Raw genomic sequence first — 24,294 nt, forward strand, 5'->3', positions numbered from 1 at the left:
TTTAGGCTATTTATTTACAATTTTGAATGCATAAAAAAGAGAAGCATATGTGTTCTTGTCTTATATAAGGATTGTGAATGATAAACACCACATCTCTTTCCAATTTTTGCATACTTCCAGTATGACTGATCTGATAACATTGTCAGAGTGCAAAAGAGTTACTACTGTGATGTCAATCTCCGAAAATAGCCGAAGGTATTCGGAGCGTAATATTCAAAATGGCTGACTGAATTTGTGGCATTTTGTGATGTTTAAACAGTGTTTTCACATACTTTGCGGATTGTAAATACTTTTGAAAATGGTTTAATACAGACCTGGGCAAATTAAGACTCGGGGGCCGCATGCGACCCGTTAAGCTTTTCAATCTGGCCCGCCGGACAATTCCCAAATATTTGTTTTAGATCTTTAACATCGAAACTGTAGCTGTGATGTTTTCAAAATTACTGTAAGTCTACAACAATATACAAAGTATTTAAAATGGTTGGAATCTGCGCTTTTGCATCATATACTACAAACCCCGTTTCCATATGAGTTGGAAAATTGTGTTAGATGTAAATATAAACGGAATACAATGATTTGCAAATCCTTTTCAACCCATATCAATGGAATGCACTACAAAGACAAGATATTTGATGTTCAAACTTATGAACTTAATTTTTTTTTTTTGCAAATAATAATTAACTTAGAATTTCATGGCTGCAACACGTGCCCAAGTACTTGGGAAAGGGCATGTTCACCACTGTGTTACATGGCCTTTCCTTTTAACAACACTCAGTAAACGTTTGGGAACTGAGGAGACACATTTTTTAAGCTTCCCAGGTGGAATTCTTTCCCATTCTTGCTTGATGTACAGCTTAAGTTGTTCAACAGTCCGGGGTCTCCGTTGTGGTATTTTAGGCTTCATAATGCGCCACAGATTTTCAATGGGAGACAGGTCTGGACTACAGGCAGGCCAGTCTAGTACCTGCACTCTTTTACTATGAAGCCACGTTGATGTAACACGTGGCTTGGCATTGTCTTGCTGACATAAGCAGGGTTACCATGGTAACGTTGCTTGGATGGCAACATATGTTGCTCCAAAACCTGTATGTACCTTTCAGCATTAATGGCGCCTTCACAGATGTGTAAGTTACCCATGTCTTGGGCACTAATACACCCCCATACCATCACAGATGCTGGCTTTTCAACTTTGCGCCTATAACAATCCGGATGATTCTTTTCCTCTTTGGTCCGGAGGACACGACGTCCACAGTTTCCAAAAACAATTTGAAATGTGGACTCGTCAGACCACAGAACACTTTTCCACTTTGTATCAGTGCATCTTAGATGAGCTCAGGCCCAGCGAAGCCGACGGCGTTTCTGGGTGTTGTTGATAAACGGTTTTCGCCTTGCATAGGAGAGTTTTAACTTGCACTTACAGATGTAGCGACCAACTGTAGTTACTGACAGTGGGTTTCTGAAGTGTTCCTGAGCCAATGTGGTGATATCCTTACACACTGATGTCGCTTGTTGATGCAGTACAGCCTGAGGGATCGAAGGTCACGGGCTTAGCTGCTTACGTGCAGTGATTTCTCCAGATTCTCTGAACCCTTTGATGATATTACGGACCGTATATGGTGAAATCCCTAAATTCCTTGCAATAGCTGGTTGAGAAAGGTTTTTCTTAAACTGTTCAACAATTTGCTCACGCATTTGTTGACAAAGTGGTGACCCTCGCCCCATCCTTGTTTGTGAATGACTGAGCATTTCATGGAATCTACTTTTATACCAAATCATGGCACCCACCTGTTCCCAATTTGTCTGTTCACCTGTGGGATGTTCCAAATAACTGTTTGACTAGCATTCCTCAACTTTATCAGTATTTATTGCCACCTTTCCCAACTTCTTTGTCACGTGTTGCTGGCATCAAATTCTAAAGTTAAAGATTATTTGCAAAAAAATTTTTTTTAATCAGTTTGAATATCAAATATGTTGTCTTTGTAGCATATTCAACTGAATATGGGTTGAAAATGATTTGCAAATCATTGTATTCCGTTTATATTTACATCTAACACAATTTCCCAACTCATATGGAAACAGGGCTTGTAGTTACTATGGTAATAATCTACATCACAGCAGCTCAGACGAGGCACCAAGCAGTGTGGGTGGGGAGCGTTTCCACAGAGTGTTTCCAGAGCGGCCAGCCTGAAATGCGGGTGTCAGGAACAGACACGGAAGGAGATGTTTACAACAAAGTTCTAAAGCTTAGTGATATATCAGACTGTAGGTGGGTTTTTTTTACCCTTCACGTTCATATTTCGCTGTGTTTTTGCATTTTTGTTGCGTTTCACTTGATTGTAAAATATGTCAATTGAGAAGGGGTGTGACATTCATATGTTGTCAATATTCAGTGTTTTATCCTTCATAGTTAATATTGTAAATCCCACATTCTTTATTTTCATGTACATTCTGGGTGTCTCATTCAGTAAAAAAATTTAAAATTCCATTCTGTTTTTTAAGGTGGTCTGTCATAACGTTTTTAGCATTTATCCATCCATCCATCCATCCATTTTGTACCACTTATCCCTTTCGGGGTCGCGGGGGGTGCTGGAGCCTATCTCAGCTAATCAGACATTAATGTGAGGTTTTGTATTAGTGTTCCTAAAAATAGGACCCAAGCACACATACTGTACAGCAGGGGTCTCAGACACGCGGCCTGCGGGTCAATTGCAGCCCGCGAGACGTTATTTTGCGGCCCGCACCTTAATATGAAAATTTAATGTTAGTGCAGCACGCAAGTTTTATATGAATGCCGCTTGACAGCGTCATACTTGCCCACCCTCCCGATTTTTCCGGGAGACTCCCGAATTTCAGGGCAACCATTCTCTCGAATGTCTTCACCCAAACAACAATAATAAGGGCGTGCCGTGATGTCACTGCCTTTAGCGCCCTCTACAACCTGTACAAACAGCGTGCCAGCCCAGTCACATGTTGTATTTGGCTTCTGCTGACACACATAAGTGACTGCAAGACATACTTGGTCAACAGCCATTCAGGTCACACTGACGGTGGCCGTATAAACAACTTTAACACTGTTACAAATATGCGCCACACTGAACCCACACCAAACAAAAATGACATAAACATTTCGGGAGAACATCCGCACCGTAACACAACAGAACAAATACCCAGAATCCCATGCAGCCCTAACTCTTCCGGGCTGCAATATACACCCCCGCTACCACCAAACCCCGGCCCCCCAACCCTGCGCCCCCACACATCAACCACCCCCCGTCCGTGCGTCGGTTGAGGTGGGCGGGGGCAGGGTTTGGTGGTAACGGGGGTGTATATTGAAGCCCGGAAGAGTTAAGGCTGCAAGGTGTTCTGGGTATTTGTTCTGTTGTGTTTATGTTGTGTTACGGTGCGGATGTTCTCCCGAAATGTGTTTGTCATTCTTGTTTGGTGTGGGTTCACACTGTGGCGCATATTTGTAACAGTGTTAAACTTGTTTATACGGCCACCCTCAGTGTGACCTGTATGGCTGTTGATCAACTATGTCTTGCACTCACTTACTGTGTCTGCAGAAGCCTGATACAACATGTGACTGGGCCGGCATGCTGTTTTGTATGGTGTAAAAAGCGGACGCGATGACAGGTTGTAGAGGACGTTAAAGGCAGTGCTATCACGGCACGCCCTTAATATTATTGTCCGGGTGAAAATCGGGAGAAATTCGGGGGAATGGTTGCCCCGGGAGATTGTCGGGAGGGGCACTGAAATTCGGGAGTCTCCCGGAAAAATCGGGAGGGTTGGCAAGTATGTTGCTAGGGCGGGATAGCCATTCAAAGAAGGTGAATTAATTAAAAAGTGTATGTTAGATTTTTTTAAGAAATCTTTTCTTGCGGCCCAGCTTCACCCAGTTTCTGCATCCAGTGGCCCACAGGTAAATTGAGTTTGAGACCCCTGCTGTACAGCATATTTTCACAGCTTACATACATATTTACATACATACATACATTATATATATATATATATATATATATATATATATATATATATATATATATATATATATATATATATATATATATATATATATATATATATATATATATATATATATATATATATACATACATACATACATACACACACACATTATTATATATACACATACACATACATATGTATACATAGATAGATAGATATACCGGCCCCCAGACACAGTTTTTTCTGTAAATTTGGCCCCCCTGTGCAAAATAAACACAAATAAGCATACAAAGTCAACTTGTTTTTTCACTCTACTGGTACTTTAAACAATATTTCTTATTTAAAAGTTTGTTTTTCTTTTTGAAAGGCATGTTAAATTGTGCTGTTTTGGGGGCAGGGCAAAGCACTGATTACATTTATTTCAATTCATTTTAATGTTATTTGAGAGTTTTTTTAGTTACAAGCTGCGTCATAGAACCAATTAAGCTGGCAAGTTGAGGTACTACTGTACGATAATCTTAGCATTGTACCTTGGTGATGAGGTGTGGATAAAGCTGACACACTCCATATATGGCTCCCTCAAAGTCCGCCAAAGCCCTTAGGTCGATCTTGTTTGACTGAGGTTCCTCCTCCACGAAGTGCAACAGTGACTCCACTTCCTTACGAGTAAAGTTCAGTGCCGGGTTGAGGTCATCCACCACGCGGTCTGTAACCATGACAATGTGTTATATCTAATAAGAGTTATCGAGTCAATCTAAATTGTTATCTGCAGGAAGTAATTCTGCTCCTCTTTAGCAGCAACTTCTTACCAGACATGCTCTGTTTGGAGACCTGTCGATCATAGATCTTCTTCTCTAGGGTGAAGTCACAAACCAGGCGATAAATGTAACAAGGTTTTTTCTGACCATAGCGGTACACCCTGCATACCGCCTGGGCGTCGTGACACGGGTTCCAGGAGGCATCAAACACAACAACGCGATTGGCTCCTATGAGATTCACTCCCAAGCAGCCCGCTCTGGTAGAAGGACAAAAGTAGATTTATTTATGTGACGAGATTATGTTCCTGTTAGTAGAATAAAATGTTGCAAGAAAAACTGTGACACACACCTGGTAGAAAGCAGGAAGAGCAATGCTTTGCTGTTCTCTGGGTCATTGAACTGATTGATTAGCCGCTCTCTTTCTGACGCAGATGTACTCCCATCCAGTCCTACAAGCAAAACATGTCTTTTTAACATGGAAGCGGCAGCCAATCCTGCCAATCATTAAGATTAACCGATAATGAAGCTTTACAGATAGCAGAAACATCCATTAGGAACATACTGTACCTAATAAACAAAATACTAGACTACAATTAGCTATGACACGTTTAACTTTGCTCGGTTTTGATTGATACTGTATGAATTATTGTGTTTGTAGTTTTTAGTGTTATACAACTTTAGTACAGTAAGTAGAGGTGTCCTGATCCGACATTGATATCGTTCCGATACCAGCACAAGAAAAAGTATCGGATAATCCATCTAAATTCTCAAGCAGTCCTGCAGCGCGTTTACTTGTGCAAAGCTGGACAGCCAGTTAACATCTAAATGTCCTCCAATAAGGACAGAAGGTTGGTGGTCCTTTCTTGTATTTTAGTCAGTTGATGTCTAAAAAGTAAATATAGGAGCTAGCAGCTACACAACAGTTACGCACACAAGATAGACATACGTGGTAAGTGTCCCTCATAAATCAATATTTGAAATGTGTCAATATAAACAAGTATCAAGTAATTATAGTTGCATATTACTTACACATACAAAGTCTTCAAGGCAGAAAAGTGTGGTACAAAATATACAGTAGCAAACGTGTCTGCATCATTTAACTTACTGCGTCAAAGCTGAACTAAATTAACTGTTACAAAAAAAATTGCCATTCCACTTCAACTTAAATAAAGCATAAGTCCATTCCAGACGGTTAATAATGAATAGGTTATTGTTTTTCATACCTACCATTGTTCTCTCTTTGACTAATTTCACTTGATCAAACATTTTCTAACATTCCAAATCACATAATAATTAAAGTATGCATGATTTTTGCTCTGGTTTATTGGATCAATGTCGGTATAGGCAGGTAATCAAAGTTTCAAGATCGTTATCGTATCGGAAGTAAAGTGAGTCACAGTCAAAGTAAGTTGTATTGGGACACCCCTAATAGTAAGACCTGTTTTGAAGATTTTACGCTTCTTTTGCACCTAAAAAAAACAACAATGTTAGTGTGAGTGTGTAGTGCTACACCACTGTAACTTCAATAATAAAAATATTGTTTAATTATAAATGCATGATCGCAAAACACACAATGTACCCCACTGGACATATGTCGCTTGTTTTTCGAGCATTCTATAATGCAAATGGATGCAATCACAAGCAGTCACATTAAAGTTGGTAAATTACAGGTAATTACAGGTTTTGGCCCCATGCTGACATCTCAAGGACCGCTGTGAACATAACTTTCTGCAAAGTCGCCTGTCTAGACGGAGAGCTTCAAACTTACGATAGTAATTGAGGTTGCGAACCCAGCTGGGGTTCTGAGAGTCAGCGGCGGCGACGTCTGATGGAATGGGTCTCTTTGATAAGAAGTCCTCAATGACTGTCAGTGTGGACAAGCTTTGACTGGCAAGGCAAAAAGAGATAATTAGAAATGTGAGTGAGCTGTACAACCAAACTCGGAGCATCTTATATAATATAATATCAAACCTGCCACTTTGAGAAATTTTACAATATAGTACTTATCTCCGCCTCCCCTGCCTAATGGCAACTTTGATATTTAATCTGTTTTTTACTTTGTAAAAAAGACAAAATAATTTTTAGTAATTAGTGACGTTACGTCAACTCTGTGAACAATGATGAATGTTGATGACTATCGAGCTTGTTAGCTTTCTTTGTTGCGAGCCAACAATGGCAATAAAAACAGTGAGGGAGTGTTATTGCACCTGGAACTAACCCATGCGTTACAACAGTCATTGTGGAATGAATATGCAATACTCCCGCCACCCCACAGGAGCCAACAGTATGTGTCACAATGAAGCATCAGTGAGGTGAGTCGAAGAAGACTACTCATTCAATACAAAAATAGCACAACCCTCATAAAAAATAAAAATATATTGCATATCGAAAAAACTGTGCATACATTTTTAATTTGTTTTGTATTAAAATTGCTGACTTTGTGATGTCTTTTGTATTCGTGGTCATGTTGTTATTTGTCTGACTAACTAAGCGATGTAAGCTCATTTAATACTACATGTAGTGATAAATTTGACCAGTAGAGGGAAATAACGCGACACCTTACATTTAGTTGTGTTGAGCCGGATACATTGTGTGCAATGTTTGCTGTGGATGTTGTTTAATTTCTATATTCGCAAACATCTGTAGTTTATTGTTTGAATGTATTAACACTGAACCTTCTATTTTATTTATGTAAAATACACAATGGACGTTATACTTTTGTAAGCAATTTTATGCTTATATTTTCAGTCTTAATAAGGCCTAAATGAAGGAAGAAGTGTAAAGAAATTAAACTGAAAAAGGAAAATGATTCAAAATAGGGGACATGGAGCTTCTGTTTCTTAATGCTGTTAACTATCTGTCTAGCTGCACATGCTGGAAACGTAGCGAGGGCAGAATAATTAATTTATTGACTGTGCAGTGTGAAAGCCGACGTGTAACTTTGTAATTAAGTCAACGCGGTCTCAAGGGAATATAACCACATTTCAATATTCGGCCCCTGAGCCCTTGAAACGGCAGCCCTCTTCATTATGTAGTTAAAGACCTACTGAAACCCACTACTACCGACCACGCAGTCTGATAGTTTGTATATCAATGATGAAATCTTAACATTGCAACACATGCCAATACGGCCGGGTTAACTTATAAAGTGCAATTTTTAATTTCCAGGGGAACTTCCGGTTGAAAACGTCTATGTATGATGACGTTTGCGCGTGACGTCGATAGTTGAAACGGAAGTATTCGGACACATTGTATCACAATACAAACAGCTCTGTTTTCATCGCAAAATTCCACAGTATTCTGGACATCTGTGTTGGTGAATCTTTTGCAATTTGTTTAATGAACAATGAAGACTGCAAAGAAGAAAGTTGTAGGTGGGATCGGTGTATTAGCGGCTGGCTGCAGCAACACAACCAGGAAGACTTTGACTCGGATAGCAGACGCGCTAGCCGACGCTAGCCACCGACCGCACGGATGATCGTGGTGAAGTCCTTCGTCCTTCCGTCGATCGCTGGAACGCAGGGAAGCACGGGTGTTGATGAGCAGATGAGGGCTGGCTGGCGTAGGTGGAGCGCTAATGTTTTTATCATAGCTCTGTGAGGTCCCGTTGTACTAAGTTAGCTTCAATGGCGTCGTTAGCAACAGCATTTTTAAGCTTCGCCAAGCTGGAAAGCATTAACCATGTATTTACATTTCCCTGGTTTAATAGTATTGTTGATCTTCTGTCTATCCTTCCCAGTCAGGGATTTATTTATTTTGTTTCTATATGCAGTTAAGCACGATGCTATCACGTTAGCTCCGTAGCTAAGTTAGCTTCAATGGCGTCGTTAGCAACAGCATTTTTAAGCTTCGCCAGGCTGGAAAGCATTAACCGTGTATTTACATGTCCCTGGTTTAATAGTATTGTTGATCTTCTGTCTATCCTTCCAGTCAGGGATTTATTTATTTTGTTTCTATATGCAGTTAAGCACGATGCTATCACGTTAGCTCCGTAGCTAAAGTGTTTCGTCGATGTATTGTCATGGAGATAAAAGTCACTGTGAATGTCCATTTCGCGTTCTCGACTCTCATTTTCAAGAGGATATAGTATCCGAGGTGGTTTAAAATACAAATCCGTGATCCACAATAGAAAAAGGAGAGAGTGTGGAATCCAATGAGCCAGCTTGTACCTAAGTTACGGTCAGAGCGAAAAAAGATATGTCTTGCACTGCATTCTAGTCCTTAACTCTAACGTTCCTCATCCACAAATCTTTCATCCTCGCTCAAATTAATGGGGTAATCGTCGCTTTCTCAGTCCGAATCGCTCTAGCTGCATTGAAAACAATAGGAAAATATGAGGAGGCTATCAACTGACTACGTCACGCTACTTCCGGTAGGGGCAAGGCTTTTTTTTATCAGATACCAAAAGATGCGATCTTTATCGTCGTTGTTCTCTACCAAATCCTTTCAGCAAAAATATGGCAATATCGCGAAATGATCAAGTATGACACATAGAATGGATCTGCTATCCCCGTTTAAATAAAAAAAATTCATTTCAGTAGGCCTTTAAATAGCCCTGCGGTATGGCTTACGCTGGCGTCTCGACACAGAAGCATAATCCAGGTTTCGCAACTAAACTCAGCAAAATGCAAGAAGATCTCATCCATCTATCCATCCATACATGTTAGCAGGTCTGTATTTGAAATTCTTGTGCACTAAGAAAATTCGAGTCCCTGCGTGATAAACCAGTTTATTTCTACAATTAGCAGCCTAAGATATATATTCTACACAGTTGTACTTTATCACATCACGCTTCATAGTATGCAGCTTCACTCTATCGCAGATTGTTATTTTAAAAATTACAAATCATAATTTATGTAGTTTTGGCGTAAATTAATCATTTTTTAAGCATTAGAATGTCTAAATTACCAAAACATATTAAGACTACAGTAGGATTGGCCAGTAAATGAGACCAAACCAATTAGAGCATGCTGTTGGGTATCGTGGCCACTGATTGGTTCAGCCTTGGAGAGCATTACTATATTGGAATAAAGGAGTGTAAAGGTGACTATGTGGGTGTTATTTTCTGTCTAGAAAGCTCTCATACTGTTAAAAAATATTATTAGCAGGTCGTAAATACATTTTTTTTTGTAATTCTCTGACTATGAAAATATTAGATTTAGGATTACCGGTAGTAATTCCTACTTTGGGAATTCGTTTAGCATGGTCAGGCCCTGAACCAACAAACAGTGATAAACGAAGGATTAGTGAATATCAGTTTGAGATAAGAATTTTAACTGAATTTTTTTTGCCTCTAATTGTACAGATTATGCTTTCTGACCTACAACAAAAACATGAATGAGTATCTTCTATGTATTGCTTAGAGGTGGATTTGTGCTTGCTTACCTGAAGACCAACATTTTGTCTCCTCTTCTGACGCTCTCGTCTATCAAATGAAAGAGCAGCACCATTTTGGCAGAGTTCTCAAGAAGTCCTACCCGGTAGTTTGACATGATTTCCTTTGCCTATGACAAAAGAAGACAAGTGAAGTATTGAGCCTAAAAAATAATTTTGTAAGTGGTTGGTTATGAAGGTAATATCCTACCCATTCATACGTGACGACTTGATTGCTTCGATCTTGGGAAGGGTTGAGCAGGGGCGGAATGTTATTAGTTTTGCTGTTGCCAGAGTCTGACCCTTTGCCTTTAAGGCAGCGAGGGTTACTCGCCGAGGTGATGTCGTCCAGGTCCAGGTCCTGCTCGTTGGCCTGGTTCTCTTTCTGTAAAGCCTCGTAAAGTACATCTGGGTGATTCCAGATCTGACGTGCAGATGAAGTAAAATCAGTTTGTATTCAACAAAAGGCACACAAAACAAGAGAAACAGAAACAAAAAGTCCTACCTTGCAACATACACAGAAGGCCTTAAGAGGGTTGAGCCCAAGCCAACCATTGTTTCCTGCCTCTCTGAAGCGATTCATAAACTCGGTGTAAAGCGCTTTCTGTGTTGGGGAAAGCCGCACCATTATCACACGCTCTGTCTTGGCAGGAAGCTGATCTTGCAGAACATCATGGCCACGTCTGTAAGGCAGAAAACATGTGAGTCGCTGCTATCAAAAGTATAAGGTCTGCCAATCCAGCCCACCTTTGGACAAAGCCTTCCAGCAGACTGTGCAGCACATGGCTACGGTAACGCATCAGGCGGACATCTAGGGGTGTGCTGTCCATACACTGCCCGTTCAGAATGGGCCGCTCAAACATGTTGCTGAACTCCTGGCGCGTGCCTAAAAAGTCCGGCCTGACGAAATCCACCATGCACCAGTATTCAGTGAGGTTGTTCTGCAAGGGGTAACCTGTCAGTACCACTCTACGCCTAGAGCGGATGTTCTTCAGAGCCTGTGATGTGCTGGCGTTATAGTTCTTAATGCGATGACCCTCGTCACAGATCACCACGTCTGGACCAGGTCGTACAATGGATTTTTCGATACCTAACAATAAAAACAAATTAATATACATTTGAAGTCATTATTATTGAAACATTCTGATAAATTGCCTTTCATTAGTTCTTGCTGCCTGTCTTCCTCGTCCAGGTCAATGATTACAGGCCCCAGAGGCTTCTTTGATTTTCTCTTCTTGCCCGTAACAAAACTCTTTTTCACGGACAGGAGGCGGTACATCTCATACCCCATCAGCAACACGCCTCCATTTTGGCTCCAGTCCTCCACCACCTTGGCCCGGGCCATTGTGGTTCTGCACGACACACCATTAGAGTGATCAGCAGCTAACACGTTACATTTAATCATGGACAATTTGGTATTTTGCATACTTATGCTCGTCGTTCAGGATCTGAACTTTGAATGTACGTCCTGTTAGCAATGCCGGGTCAGTGTCTGGGGAGAGTGCCTCTTGTGGTGGGAGCCACAAGTTGAACTCTGCCAGCCAGTTCTGAAGTGTGTTCACCTGATACCAAAATGAGATGAAGAAAACCAATCAGAGAGCTTGGAACACCATCAATGTTTCATAAAGGTGGGAAAACGTGTATTACGTGTGCATGGGCTAAGGAACCCATTAATATAATATTGGTGAAGATTCATTTAGAAATTGCCCTGAGTGAGATAAATTGGTCTGAGCACCTCATATGTGACTGGGTGGACGACAATTGAAACATCTTTATGTCAGTGATTCAAAAAACTAACATTTTTATTATAAACATTAAACAGAAACTGAAGAAAATAATCCACCTACCCAGGCTGAATAGTACAATATGATCACTGATGAAACAGCAGGATCATGCACTTAAGATAGCTTTCAAAACGAAATCAACACACAATAGACATACGTTCACTTCACTAAGGAATAAAGTGACTAGAGATATTACAACAGCAAATGAAAACCTTTTTATTGATGTCATAATCAATGCCAGATGCATTAATAAGGTGATTTGGACAAACAAAGAAACTAACACGAATTGACATAAATAACAACACTAGAGAGTTGCAAATAAATGGAAATCTAACTCATGATTCGAATGAAATTGCTACAGCCCTGAACATATTCTTTATTGACTCTAAAAAAAATTTGGCCACAAACTCCTGTCCACAAATCCAACTTTTAATGCCTTTGAATACCGCTACTCCGTTTTTTAATATGAAGGAACTTTCTTAGTTAGGTGTAAATAAACGTATCTGTGGGCTTAATAACTCAAAAGCCAAGGACGCATATTATGGGCACAACGTTTCTCAAAACTCAAACAATCGCTCATTGCTCCAATCGCCAGCATTATTAGCAAATCTATAAATTAAGGTAAATTTCCAAACTCATTGAAAGATGCAGTTATTACTCCAATCTTCAAATCATGAGACCCTACAACAATCAATAACTAAAGACCGATAAGCATTACCCCTGCTGTTTCCGAAGTTGCTGAAAAACTGGTAGTAGAACAGTTCATAGAAATTTTTAATAATAGTCCATACAACTTAAACCCAATGCCATTTGGCTTCAGAAAAAAACATTCTGGGACGGCAATTTGTTTCTTTGTGGATAGCGACGGTGTTAGGCCTTGTGGGTAGAGTGTCCGCCCTGAGATCGGTAGGTCGTGAGTTCAAACCCCGGCCGAGTCATACCAAAGACTATAAAAATAGGACCCATTACCTCCCTGCTTGGCACTCAGCATCAAAGGTTGGAATTGGGGATTAAATCACCACAATGATTCCCGAGCGCGGCCACCGCTGCTGCTCACTGCTCCCCTCACCTCCCAGGGGGTGGAACAAGGGGATGGGTCAAATGCAGAGAGTAATTTCACCACACCTAGTGTGTGTGACTATCAGTGGTACTTTAACTTTATAGGAGCTGTACTGAGCTGTTTTATTTTAATTTGTCGGTAGATAGGAAAAATAGCATTGATAGAATCGTATATTGTGCAGAGGAAACCGTGTGTTAGACCACACAATACTACATCTAAAACTTCTGACAATACCCTTGGTGTACGACAAACTTCGGTTTTGGGAAGATTATTGTTTGTCTGTACTTTAATGATCTGCCAAATAGCTGTCTGTCCAACGTAACTCTTCAGATGTATGGCGCTATTGTGTATATGCATGCAAAAACTAAATGCCAAGCTGCACATGATCTATCAGAAGCTATGTTCCAAGTGTCACACTGTTTGAACCTTTCTCATCTGCATCTTAGGCCCAGTTTACACTGCACACCAAATCTGATAATTTCCCCCTCAAGTGACACAGATCAGATTTTTTTTGCCAGTCCAAACGCTCCAAAATGCTTCGAATCTGATTTTTTGGCATGAGATTTAGGCCACATCAGGATGTAGTCCTGAATCGGATTGGAATCTGATCTGTTCAAATGTGACTGCAGACTAAACGCAATGCGACCTGAATGTGATTTTTACGTCAGCTTTAGACTTAGACTTAGACAAACTTTATTGATCCATAAGGGAAATTGGTCCACACAGTAGCTCAGTTACAAAGGATGGAAATGGAAAGGATGGAAAGGATAATGCAGGTATACAGTAGACTAAAAATTAGGTGTTTGGACGAGGTACATCAACCAGTCGAAATGGATATTTGATAACAACATCCTTTCAGTGCATCACTTTTCAATAGTGCGCAAATAATAAGCTATATGTAATATATGAATATACATTTTGATTTCTAAGAAATAGCGATTGTTGAAAAAACAGAATTGACGCTGTGGAGCATTTGTTTACAAGTGATTTGAGAAAAAAAGCTCCCGTAGAACCACGCTGATATCCGTGTTTCCTCTAATTAACATCCATAAAAAGATTACAACCCTCCCAAATATATTATACTATATACATGAAATGAAATGAGTTTATTTCGGTCAGATAATCAACCATTTTGTGTGATCAATTTAACAGCACAGATTATACATAATCACATACATACACATACACACAAAAAAAGAAAAAGAATGACCGAAAAAGGAATAAGCTGAAGCCAAGACATCCATTCATACACTAGATTACTTTCATGTAAAAAAACACTAATTTTTAAGGTGTTGCAACTTTCATTTTATTTTTTAGTAGTAGTGACTTCCTCACGGTCAACTTCCTTTGTTTTCACTTTATCGAAGTGCACATGCAAGTGACGTCGAGGCCACATTGAGGCCAAATTGGGGCCTGTGCGCGTTTACACTGGAGTCTGATAAAAATCTAATTTTACTTGCAGTGTAAACAGTCAGCTGGAAAAAATCAGATCTCAAAAAAGTCTGTGTTGAGCCACTTTGGCCTGCAGTGTAAACATAGTCTTAATGTGTCAAAAACGTTTTTTTTTCTCCTAACTAGGCCAAAGCTGACATAACTCCTGATGTGTATGTAAATGAGATAGTGCTTGAAGTTGTACAGGAGTTTAATGATCTAGGAATTATCATTGATTCACAGCTATTTTTTTAAACAAGTAAAAAAAACAGAATAGAATACATTACACCCTGTCGAATTTTAAATACATTCTAAATAACTCAACTCTTGACTCTAAAAAACTTTATCTAAATCCAATAGTCATGCCACATATTACATACTGTATAACAACTTGGGCATCAGCCTGCAAGTCCACAATAAAGCCTGTCAGTAACTACAGTTTGTCACTACGTCTGTAAGTTCAAGTTAAAACTCTACTATGCAAAGCGAAAGCCATTTATCAACAACACCCAGAAACGCTGCCAGCTTCGCTGGGCCCAAGCTCATCTAAAATGGACTGATGCAAAGTGGAAAAATGTGCTGTGGCCTGGCGAGTCCACATTTCAAATTGTTTTTGGAAACTGTGGACGTCGTGTCCTCCGGAACAAAGAGGAAAAAACCCATCCGGATTGTTCCAGGCGCAAAGTTCAAAAGCCAGCATCTGTGATGGTATGGGGGTGTATTAATGCCCAAGGCATGGGTAAATTACACATCTGTGAAGGCACCATTAATGCTGAAAGGTACATACAGGCTTTGGAGCAACATATGTTACAACAACGTGGCTTCATAGTAGAAGAGTGCAGATACTAGACTGGCCTGCCTGTAGTCCAGACCTGTCTCCCATTGAAAATGTGTGGCGCATTATGAAGCGTCAAATACCACAACGGAGACCCTGGACTGTTGAACAACTTAAGCTGTACATCAAGCAAGAATGGGAAATAATTCCACCTGAAAAGCTTCAAAAATTGGTCTCCTCAGTTCCCAAAGGTTTACTGAGTGTTGTTAAAAGGAAAGGCCATGTAACACAGTGGTAAAAATGCCCCTGTGCCAACTTTTTTGCAATGTGTTGCTGCCATTAAATTCTAAGTTTATGATTATATGCAAATAAAATTACGTTTCTCAGTTCGAACATTACATTTCTTGTCTTTGCAGTCTATTCAATTGATTACAAGTTGAACATGATTAGCAAATCATTGTATTCTGTTTTTGTTTATGAATTACACAACGTGCCAACATCATTTGTTTTAGGTTTTGTAAATAAGTTACTGGGTATCAGTCTTGAGAAAAAGAAAGTTATCTGTAAAACTTTGAAAAAATAAAACAAATTAGCACACAACCCAAATATGACGTTGGTAAAGGTAATGAATGCATGCAATGTGTGATCATTTGTACACAAATAACAAATAGAAATTACTCACAGGAACAATTGCCAGGACAGTGTGAGCTTCAGTATTCCTCAGCAGGATGTCAATGAAGGAAATGACCTGCAGCGTCTTGCCGAGTCCCATGCTGTGAGCGAGGATGCAACCGAAACCACTGCTGCTCTTGTAGCGCTCAAGGGACTCGATCAAGTTGTCGTACAGAAACCGGATCCCACCAACCTGGGAAAACGTGAAGTTTAACAGGTGCTTCGGAGAAAAGGACACGTGGTGGAAATACCTGGTGAGGTTTGACGGCCCTGGCCAGCTGGGGAGCTAGATAAATGTCCTTCTCCTCTGCAGGGTGGTTGATATTTACTAGCACGCGGCCCTGGGCATCAGGCAAGTTCAGAGCATCGTTGATGTGTGCTCCGCTGCTCTCCTCTGTGCCGCCAGTGCTACCTTCATCCTCATCCCCCGACTCGCTGCTTATCTGCAGGGCATTCTCGTCCCCAGAGCTGAGCTCGATCACATCTATGTCATCATAAAGTAAAGACTGTAAAGAGCTTGGAAAACATGTGCTGCATATCCTGTACTTCCTCATATATCCTGCATATCCTGTACTTCCTCATATATCCATATATTAACATATAAAATGTTTTTATCGCTTTATAATAAAATGGATAAAATGATTAATCACAATGTTTGTTTTGACCGTCAGAAGAGGGCGCACATTGCACAGGCAGTGATCACTTCACATGCCAGTGGGATGATGGTTACGATGTGCTCTGTGCCCTTCAAAACAAACTAACGGAATTTTAGATAAAGCTGAGGTTATTAGCCAGTCTTCCAGCGACAAACTTTCTTATGATCAGCGCACATTAAATTTTAACTAGCATCTTTAAAGCGAAACATGTACGTGAGGATGGTGTCGCTCGTATGAATGCTACATGGACAACAAACAGAGGACAACAAACTATATACAACAATATCAACTATAAACGACAAAATACTGAATATTAACAACATACAGTTGTGTTTAAAACAATAGCAGTCCCACATCACTAGCAAGATAAACCACTTTTTTTGTTAGAATTTCAACTTCTACAAGGCAAGCAAGTTTCTAGAAGGTTTAGTAAAGGTATAGAAAACCAACAGACACAACAGGCTTGACGTGCATGGTGCTGGTTCTGTGAAACAGTCATTTACTGAAAGGGGCGTGTTCAAAAAAAGAGTAAAATTAGTGAGGTCATTGATTATGTGAAGAAAAAGCTGTCAAACAGGTGGTCCTTATGTAAGGATCAAGACAACTGATGCTGCACATGCTGGCTGTGCGATTGTCCTTGAAAAACAATACCTATTGACCGGTGCCAGAAGTTGGTCGACTCCATGTACCACAGAAGTGAAGGAGTTATCAGAAACTGTAGTTATGCAACTAAATATTAGTTCATGATTGTCAGGAAAGTTGAATCTTCAAGCATATCTTAGTTTATACAGTACATTTTTGAGTTTGTAAAGAAACATGTCAACGCTGCTATTTTTCGAACATTATATTTCTTGATTTTCTGTAAAATTTTATCAAATTAAATTACTTTATCCAATTTTCTTGCTTTGAAATAGAATGTGAAGCGTCCCCAATGCATTTGCGTTCATTAAAGGCCTACTGAAACCCACTACTACCGACCACGCAGTCTGATAGTTTATATATCAATGATGAAATCTTAACATTGCAACACATACCAATACGGCCGGGTTAACTTATGAAGTGCAATTTAAATTTCCCGCTAAACTTCCGGTTGAAAATATCTTTGGATGATGACGTATGCGCGTGACGTAACCAGTGAAACAGAAGTATCGGTATCCCATTGAATACAATACAAAATAGCTCTGTTTTCATCTCATAATTCCACAGTATTCTGGACATCTGTGTTGGTGAATCTTTTGCAATTTGTTTAATGAACAATGAAGACTGCAAAGAAGAAAGTTGTAGGTGGGATCGGTGTATTAGCGGCGCACTACAGCAACACAACCAGGAAGACTTTGACTCGGATAGCAGACGCGCTAGCCTACGCTAGCCACCGACCGCACGGATGATCGTGGTGAAGTTCTTCGTCCTTCCGTTGATCGCTGGAACGCAGGGAAGCACGGGTGTTGATGAGCAGATGAGGGCTGGCTGGCGTAGGTGGAGCGCTAATGTTTTTATCATAGCTCTGTGAGGTCCCGTTACGAAGTTAGCTTCAATGGCGTCGTTAGCAACAGCATTTTTAAGCTTCGCCAAGCTGGAAAGCATTAACCGTGTATTTACATGTCCCTGGTTTAATAGTATTGTTGATCTTCTGTCTATCCTTCCAGTCAGGGATTTATTTATTTTGTTTCTATATGCAGTTAAGCACGATGCTATCACGTTAGCTCCGTAGCTAAAGTGTTTCGTCGATGTATTGTCGTGGAGAAAAGTCACTGTGAATGTCCATTTCGCGTTCTCGACTCTCATTTTCAACAGGATATAGTATCCGAGGTGGTTTAAAATACAAATCAGTGATCCACAATAGAAAAAGGAGAGAGTGTGGAATCCAATGAGCCAGATTGTACCTAAGTTACGGTCAGAGCGAAAAAAGATATGTCTTGCACTGCATTCTAGTCCTTCACTCTAACGTTCCTCATCCACGAATCTTTCATCCTCGCTCAAATTAATGGGGTAATCGTCGCTTTCTCAGTCCGAATCTCTCTCGCTGCTGGTGTAAACAATAGGAACATATGAGCAGTCCTTCCTCTGGTGTCGTCACGCTACTTCTGGTAGGGGCAAGGCTTTTTTTTATCAGAGACCAAAAGTTGCGAACTTTATCGTCGTTGTTCTATACTAAATCCTTTCAGCAAAAATATGGCAATATCGCGAAATGATCAAGTATGACACATAGAATGGATCTGCTATCCCCGTTTAAATAAAAAAAATTCATTTCAGTAGGCCTTTAAAATACAATTTATATGAATAATTTTAAGGTTTACTCGCCTTTTTAAACACACTGCTATTATTATGAACATACTCAGACGATCTCCTCGATTGAAATATTTTACAATCAAGCAAAACGCAACAAAAAGGCAACAAACATGGGTAACAACACCTACAATCTACTATAATACCTCTTTTCAGCAGAACTTTGTTCTTAAAATTTGCTTCCGCGGATGGCTGGCAGATCTGGAAACAAACCCCGCCTATACTTCTTGGAGCTGCTGCGACATAAATTACCGTAATAACCCGTGAATCACTCAGAAGCGCAGATTCCAACCATTGAAATACTTTTTACAGTTCAAGACTTACTGTAATTTGAAAACACAACTGCACATCATAATGGCAGCTAGAGCTTCAATGTCAAAGGTCTAAAAAAACGATTTGCAAACGGATTGAAAATCTTAACGGACCGTATTTTGCCCATGTCTGCATTAGCGGGACGGGTGGATTAATTGGGGAAAGTCGTCTATTAGAGTGGCAACCACAATTATAGGAAATACAGTGAAAACATGCTCACAGAGTTATTATATACAGTATATTACCATCTTGAATAGCATCTAAATCTGGTAGATTAGATTCCATGTTTTCATCTTCATCGCCGCTGCTGTCCAGGCAGATCACATCGTCCTTGCCCAGGAGGTCGGGGACCAGTTGGGACACCGCTTCTAAAATGGAAGCAGGGTCTACTGTTGGAAAGACGGAAATCAGAGATGTAAGTCCAAGTCCTGACCCCGCACAGATATTTGATAAAGGTAAAGTGACCATGAACCTAATTGGGAATCTGGTAAAGTTGGCGCTGGCGTCGGGAAGTCTTTTCTCTGCTGCTCCAGACGCTTGCGCCTCTCCATCTCCTCTTGTTGAGCAGCTTTGGTTCCAGCCTCCAGCTGGTCATCTTTCAGCACCTTCCTGTGAATACAAAAGTCAAGTTAGTGGCAAACAAAATTGTAACAAATGTGCACTTTCGGTCAAAACAGTAAGAACATATGCCCAATTTTAGGGGTGTCTGAGAATAGCCGATTATTCGATTCAGAGGAGTCTGATTCGACTATGAACCTCACAGTCGAATCGTCGAACGCCGAACCCTCCTCCTCCCTTCGTTGGAGGCAGGCGAGTTGAGTACCAGAGGGCCCTCGCATACGGCAGTTGTGTTAAGAATGCTTCGAGACCGGGGACGCGGGGCCCGTCGGGACTCGCTGCTGCCAGACCCAAATTCCTTGCCGGAAACACAGCACGCTGGGCTACAGAACCCACCGGACCCCCCAGTCTGCCCTGGTGGTACTCGCAGAAAATTGGACCGGCGTGTAGCTTTCACCAGTTTGCGTAGGCAGCAAGCCTCCATCACTGTTCCCCTCTGGCAACGGTAATGGTCTTTGCGATTGTTAAATCTACGGAAACCTTGAGGACCTCACTAAACTATTCAATCTCTGCCAGGTTTATTGGTCTAACTGAAGGTTTTCTAGCCTTTTTCAGGTGTAATCCCCATTAGCTGTGCTCTTACTAGCATATATGCTGTCATAAAAAAAAATGTCTGACTGATCATTGACTAGGTACAAGATCTAACGAATTAGACTTGACTATGAAAATTCTTAATGGAAGACAGACAGCTCTGCACAACAGATAGAGATGTAGTATAAAAGCTGTGTCAGAAATGCTCCATTTTGATTGAGTGTCGGAGTTATCAATTTCTACAAAAGGGCAGATTATTTTTACACGACATTAATAATGAATTAATAAATAAGATATTCAATGATTATCATTAATAGTCAAAGTGTTAAATGGTCTACCACAGTCAGTTATAAGTCATCATCATTATGATGTGGTGATTGTGACAGGTTGTGTTGTCATGTACTTTTGTCTTATTAAGTGTGCAGTAGTACTAAAGAAATGCAATTTACTTTCTCAATGATGGCAATTTTAATTACTTAAAGACTAATGCTGTACTGTCGTTAGTTAGCATGATGGCCAACACTTCTTCCTCACTCTCCCGGTCACCAGCAACCTATGGCGCTACATGTTTGGTCGCCCTCGCTAAAAACCCATCATAAACGCACCATATCTGCCAGAAAATTAAAATAAAACGGAGCAGCAGGGATCAGTGTTACCAACTTAGAGACTTTGTTGCTATTTTTAGTAAGTAATCAGACCCCTCTAGATGTTGTTTTTCAAAAGAAGCAACACATCTAGTGAAAAGACAAGGGCTGGGCGATGTGGCTGAAAACTGTATCACAAAATAGTTTTTTTTAAATAATAATTGATAAGATAATTATTGATTTTTTATTATTTATTTAAGCCTGCCAATAAATACAGTAATGCAATTTCCAACTTACCAAGGGTGCTATTTATCAGTGGAGAAGGTGTCTGGTAGCCAGGTTGAATGAGCGCAGCTAAAGTGGTACAATAAATGCAGTCGCTTTGAAGTTAGTTTCAGTTTTGAGACAATAGATGGCAGTATGTGTCAAAGTCAAGGCCCGCGAGCCAGATCCAGCCCGCGAATGAATGATCTATGGCCTCCGGGATGATATTTGATTAGTATTAGAACCAGCCCGCAGGCCACAGCCGCCTGCTGCTGTACCAATACTCCACCAGGGACCCCATTATGTCATAAAAATGGGGCCCCACAATAAATCTTTGGGGTCCCACTTTTTTGTAACCGTTTTGAAAACCAATGATAAATTATCCTGTTATATCTCACATTCTATATTGTGTTTTGGAAAAAAGTTGTCATAAACCTTACTTAATTCATTTAAAAAATATTACAAAAGAAAACACATTTTTATGCATATGTAAATGTATTCAGTTATAAACATTCATTCACTTTCTTCTTTCCTTAATGGATCTAAACTTTACCGCTTTTTTCTATATTTTTATTGTAATATTATCAGAATGTGTTTGTTCTAATTTTGGCCAAAGTAAGACAAAGGAAACATTCTGAAGTCGTGTTTATTTTTTTGTTTTAATGCCATGTTTTTAATAGTCCGGCCGCGTTTGCACAGATTTTCCTCCATGCGGCCCCTGAGCTAAAATGAGTTTGACACTCCTGGTATACACTACTGAACACTACAAAAAGTAGTTTGAAAGCTACTCATTAAACCGACAAATTGGAATTGTCAGGATGTTTCCGCACCATCTGCATTCAAACAAAAAAAACTAAAGACAAGTTTCTATTATTGAGTTGATATATCAGGAATCACAGTTTCTGTACTCACTCCATGCAGAGAATTGACACTGCCACAGAGAGACGGAAAGACGGCGCAACCAATCTCGGTAGTTGATACTGTTACATGATTGTCTGTTAGCCTGTCCCTTCCATTGCTTTGACACTTCAGGTTTCCAGTTTTCTAAGTTCCCAGAGTGCAAGTGACTTCATGCAAAGAATCTTGCTTCATAATTTCTGTTTTCTTCTGACTAAAAAATATAAATATATATTGAATGTTTTATCGAACGTATTTAATGTTTATATCGATTGTGTCTATCGCGATATATATATTGATATCGTTTAATCGGACCAGCCCTATAAGAGACTTTTGGCAACTGACATGAAAGCAAGGTTTGCTCTTCTCAACGGGCAGCAAAGGCTATTGCATGCATTTAATTGGATTTTTTTTTTTTTTTTTTTAAAGTTACACCCACCTGATATTTTTCCTCATGTTTACAGGCATGGAAGGTTTGGAGTGTTTTGGAGGCTTGGAGGATTTGGTTGATTTGGAAACTTTGTGCTTCTTTGACTTCCTGGAAGGTGGTTTGCTCTGGCTGGATTTGCCAGGGCTGGCTGGAAGCTGCGACCGGGAGGCCGGCCTCGAGGGAGCCCTAGAGGACGGCTGGGATGCGGTGCCCGACGAGGGCTCAGAGGAAGGCTCTCCAGAGGTCGATGAAGCGGAGTCCCGGCTTTCTTGAGCTTTTTCATGCCAGCTCTGAGCACTGCCGGGTTGGTCTTTTGAGAGAGGAAACACCATTTTAGTTTCCTGTTAGTCATTATCACAGTGCCTGAGAGAAAATTTGTGGCCAGCAACTTGACAAATATTTTTCAAACCTGCTACAGACAACTCGAGGTATGTTTAAAGGCAACCTGGATTTTAAGCTCCAACAACGAAAGCAGAAAATATACTAAAATCATTTTTTTCAGCAAGTATGGGAGGGCCCAACCTATAATGTGCCAAACTTTGAAGTACAATTGAGCAGGCCACACTCTCGGCTTCCATTCATGCAACCCCAGAGAACATAAGAGTGAGAAACACTCACCATCATCCTCATCATCGCCACAGTTTTCATCCTCATCCTCCTCCGTGTCTTTATTGTCCTCCTCCTCTTCATCGTTTTCCTCATCGCTGTTGAGGCTTGGCTCCAGGTCACTCTCTGAAAAGGCCTCTTCAGACATGGCGTCTTACGGGGCTTTTTGAAGTATTACCTGCACACCTTCATCGGCTGTCCTAAAAATGACAACAATAAAATGTCAATTGATCGAAGAGAATGGCTGCCCGCTCATCTATGAAACATTACCACCAAAGGAAGAAGGAATTGAGTGTTCTCATAGTTTTTGTATTGTAAATAAGTTAAAATTCATATTGCACGACTAAGATCATCATGAATGAATTGCTGAGTTCTGAAACATTTTATCTTTAAGGATTGTGTTTGAATAGATTATGCATTTAAACCGATCCCCAGCATATGCAACTGACAATGCTTTTAATAACAGTTGATTAAAAGAAACAAACATCCCGCAAGCTCGTATCGTCTAACTACTATTGTTTCTCGGTCTCATAAGCATCAGACAACATGCTAGCTTGCTACAAAACACAAACATAACCGCCATCCATTTTCTACCGCTTGTCCCTTTCAATCCTCCAAATGAATCGTGTTTTATTTAAGCAGTTACTGTAAACAATCTACCCTGGACTGTGACAGATAAACAGCGTTCCTTCACCCACCGTTTTCTTTGTTCGTTATGACAGAAAGATAACAATCATCGCGTGTGTGTTACGCTCTGCAGCTAACGTTGGTCCAAAATGACATTTATGCTAACGTTCTCTGCTATCCAGACGCGCCGAGTATTGCGGTCCTATTTCAACATTTTAGCAACATACCGTGTGTTCGTATGCGTCCCACTGTTCAAAGCACCAATGTGAACACACACTGCGGCCAAGTAGTCGATAATTACGGTGACTATGAATATAAAACAGATAATCGTCTCTTAGTTCCAAATGTTTCCAGTGTTACAGTAAATACCTTCCTCCGATTGTTGTATGCAAACTAATGTTCCGGGTGTAGAATGATTGAGAGTACAAAAGCTCTTAAATTTATTTTTTTGGTTAAAAACATTTAAAGTGATTTAGTTAGCCCTTTTTGTATTTTGTCTTTTTTTCCTTTTTTCATATTTTGTATTATTATTATGTATTAATATTTAATACTCTATTTGTATTTGCTTTTGTTTTTTTCCCTTTATGTTGAAAGTGCATTGACTTTTGTGTGAATTATAAATGTATGTTTGTTGTTCAATAAAAAAATTAAAAATAAATTAAAA

At 40.1% G+C, this 24,294-nt stretch overlaps 1 protein-coding gene across 3 annotated transcripts in view; it reads right to left on the minus strand.

The window, feature by feature from the left end:
- The window catches only part of LOC133652976 (helicase ARIP4-like), a 44,649-nt gene extending 20,637 nt beyond the window's left edge, over positions 1–24,012 (minus strand). Inside the window, exons 1-17 of one of the 3 annotated variants that reach the window (XM_062051966.1) lie at positions 23,858–24,012; positions 23,016–23,203; positions 22,407–22,707; positions 19,546–19,682; positions 19,319–19,459; positions 16,071–16,303; positions 15,830–16,012; positions 11,526–11,659; positions 11,253–11,449; positions 10,845–11,187; positions 10,603–10,780; positions 10,309–10,521; positions 10,110–10,228; positions 6,493–6,611; positions 5,074–5,173; positions 4,776–4,981; positions 4,497–4,672 (exon numbers count right to left, since the gene is read on the minus strand). In XM_062051966.1, coding sequence (XP_061907950.1) covers positions 4,497–4,672; positions 4,776–4,981; positions 5,074–5,173; positions 6,493–6,611; positions 10,110–10,228; positions 10,309–10,521; positions 10,603–10,780; positions 10,845–11,187; positions 11,253–11,449; positions 11,526–11,659; positions 15,830–16,012; positions 16,071–16,303; positions 19,319–19,459; positions 19,546–19,682; positions 22,407–22,707; positions 23,016–23,151 — 2,916 coding nt within the window. In that variant the 5' untranslated portion in view covers positions 23,152–23,203; positions 23,858–24,012. Of the gene's footprint in view, positions 1–4,496; positions 4,673–4,775; positions 4,982–5,073; positions 5,174–6,492; positions 6,612–10,109; positions 10,229–10,308; positions 10,522–10,602; positions 10,781–10,844; positions 11,188–11,252; positions 11,450–11,525; positions 11,660–15,829; positions 16,013–16,070; positions 16,304–19,318; positions 19,463–19,545; positions 19,683–22,406; positions 22,708–23,015; positions 23,204–23,701; positions 23,815–23,857 lie in introns of those variants that run through there. The other 2 variants (XM_062051951.1, XM_062051957.1) reach the window with 2 other exon arrangements.
- Between the last annotated feature and the right edge of the window lie 282 nt (positions 24,013–24,294).

Source organism: Entelurus aequoreus, linkage group LG01, assembly GCF_033978785.1.
Source record: "Entelurus aequoreus isolate RoL-2023_Sb linkage group LG01, RoL_Eaeq_v1.1, whole genome shotgun sequence".
Taxonomy (NCBI): Eukaryota; Metazoa; Chordata; class Actinopteri; order Syngnathiformes; family Syngnathidae; genus Entelurus; species Entelurus aequoreus.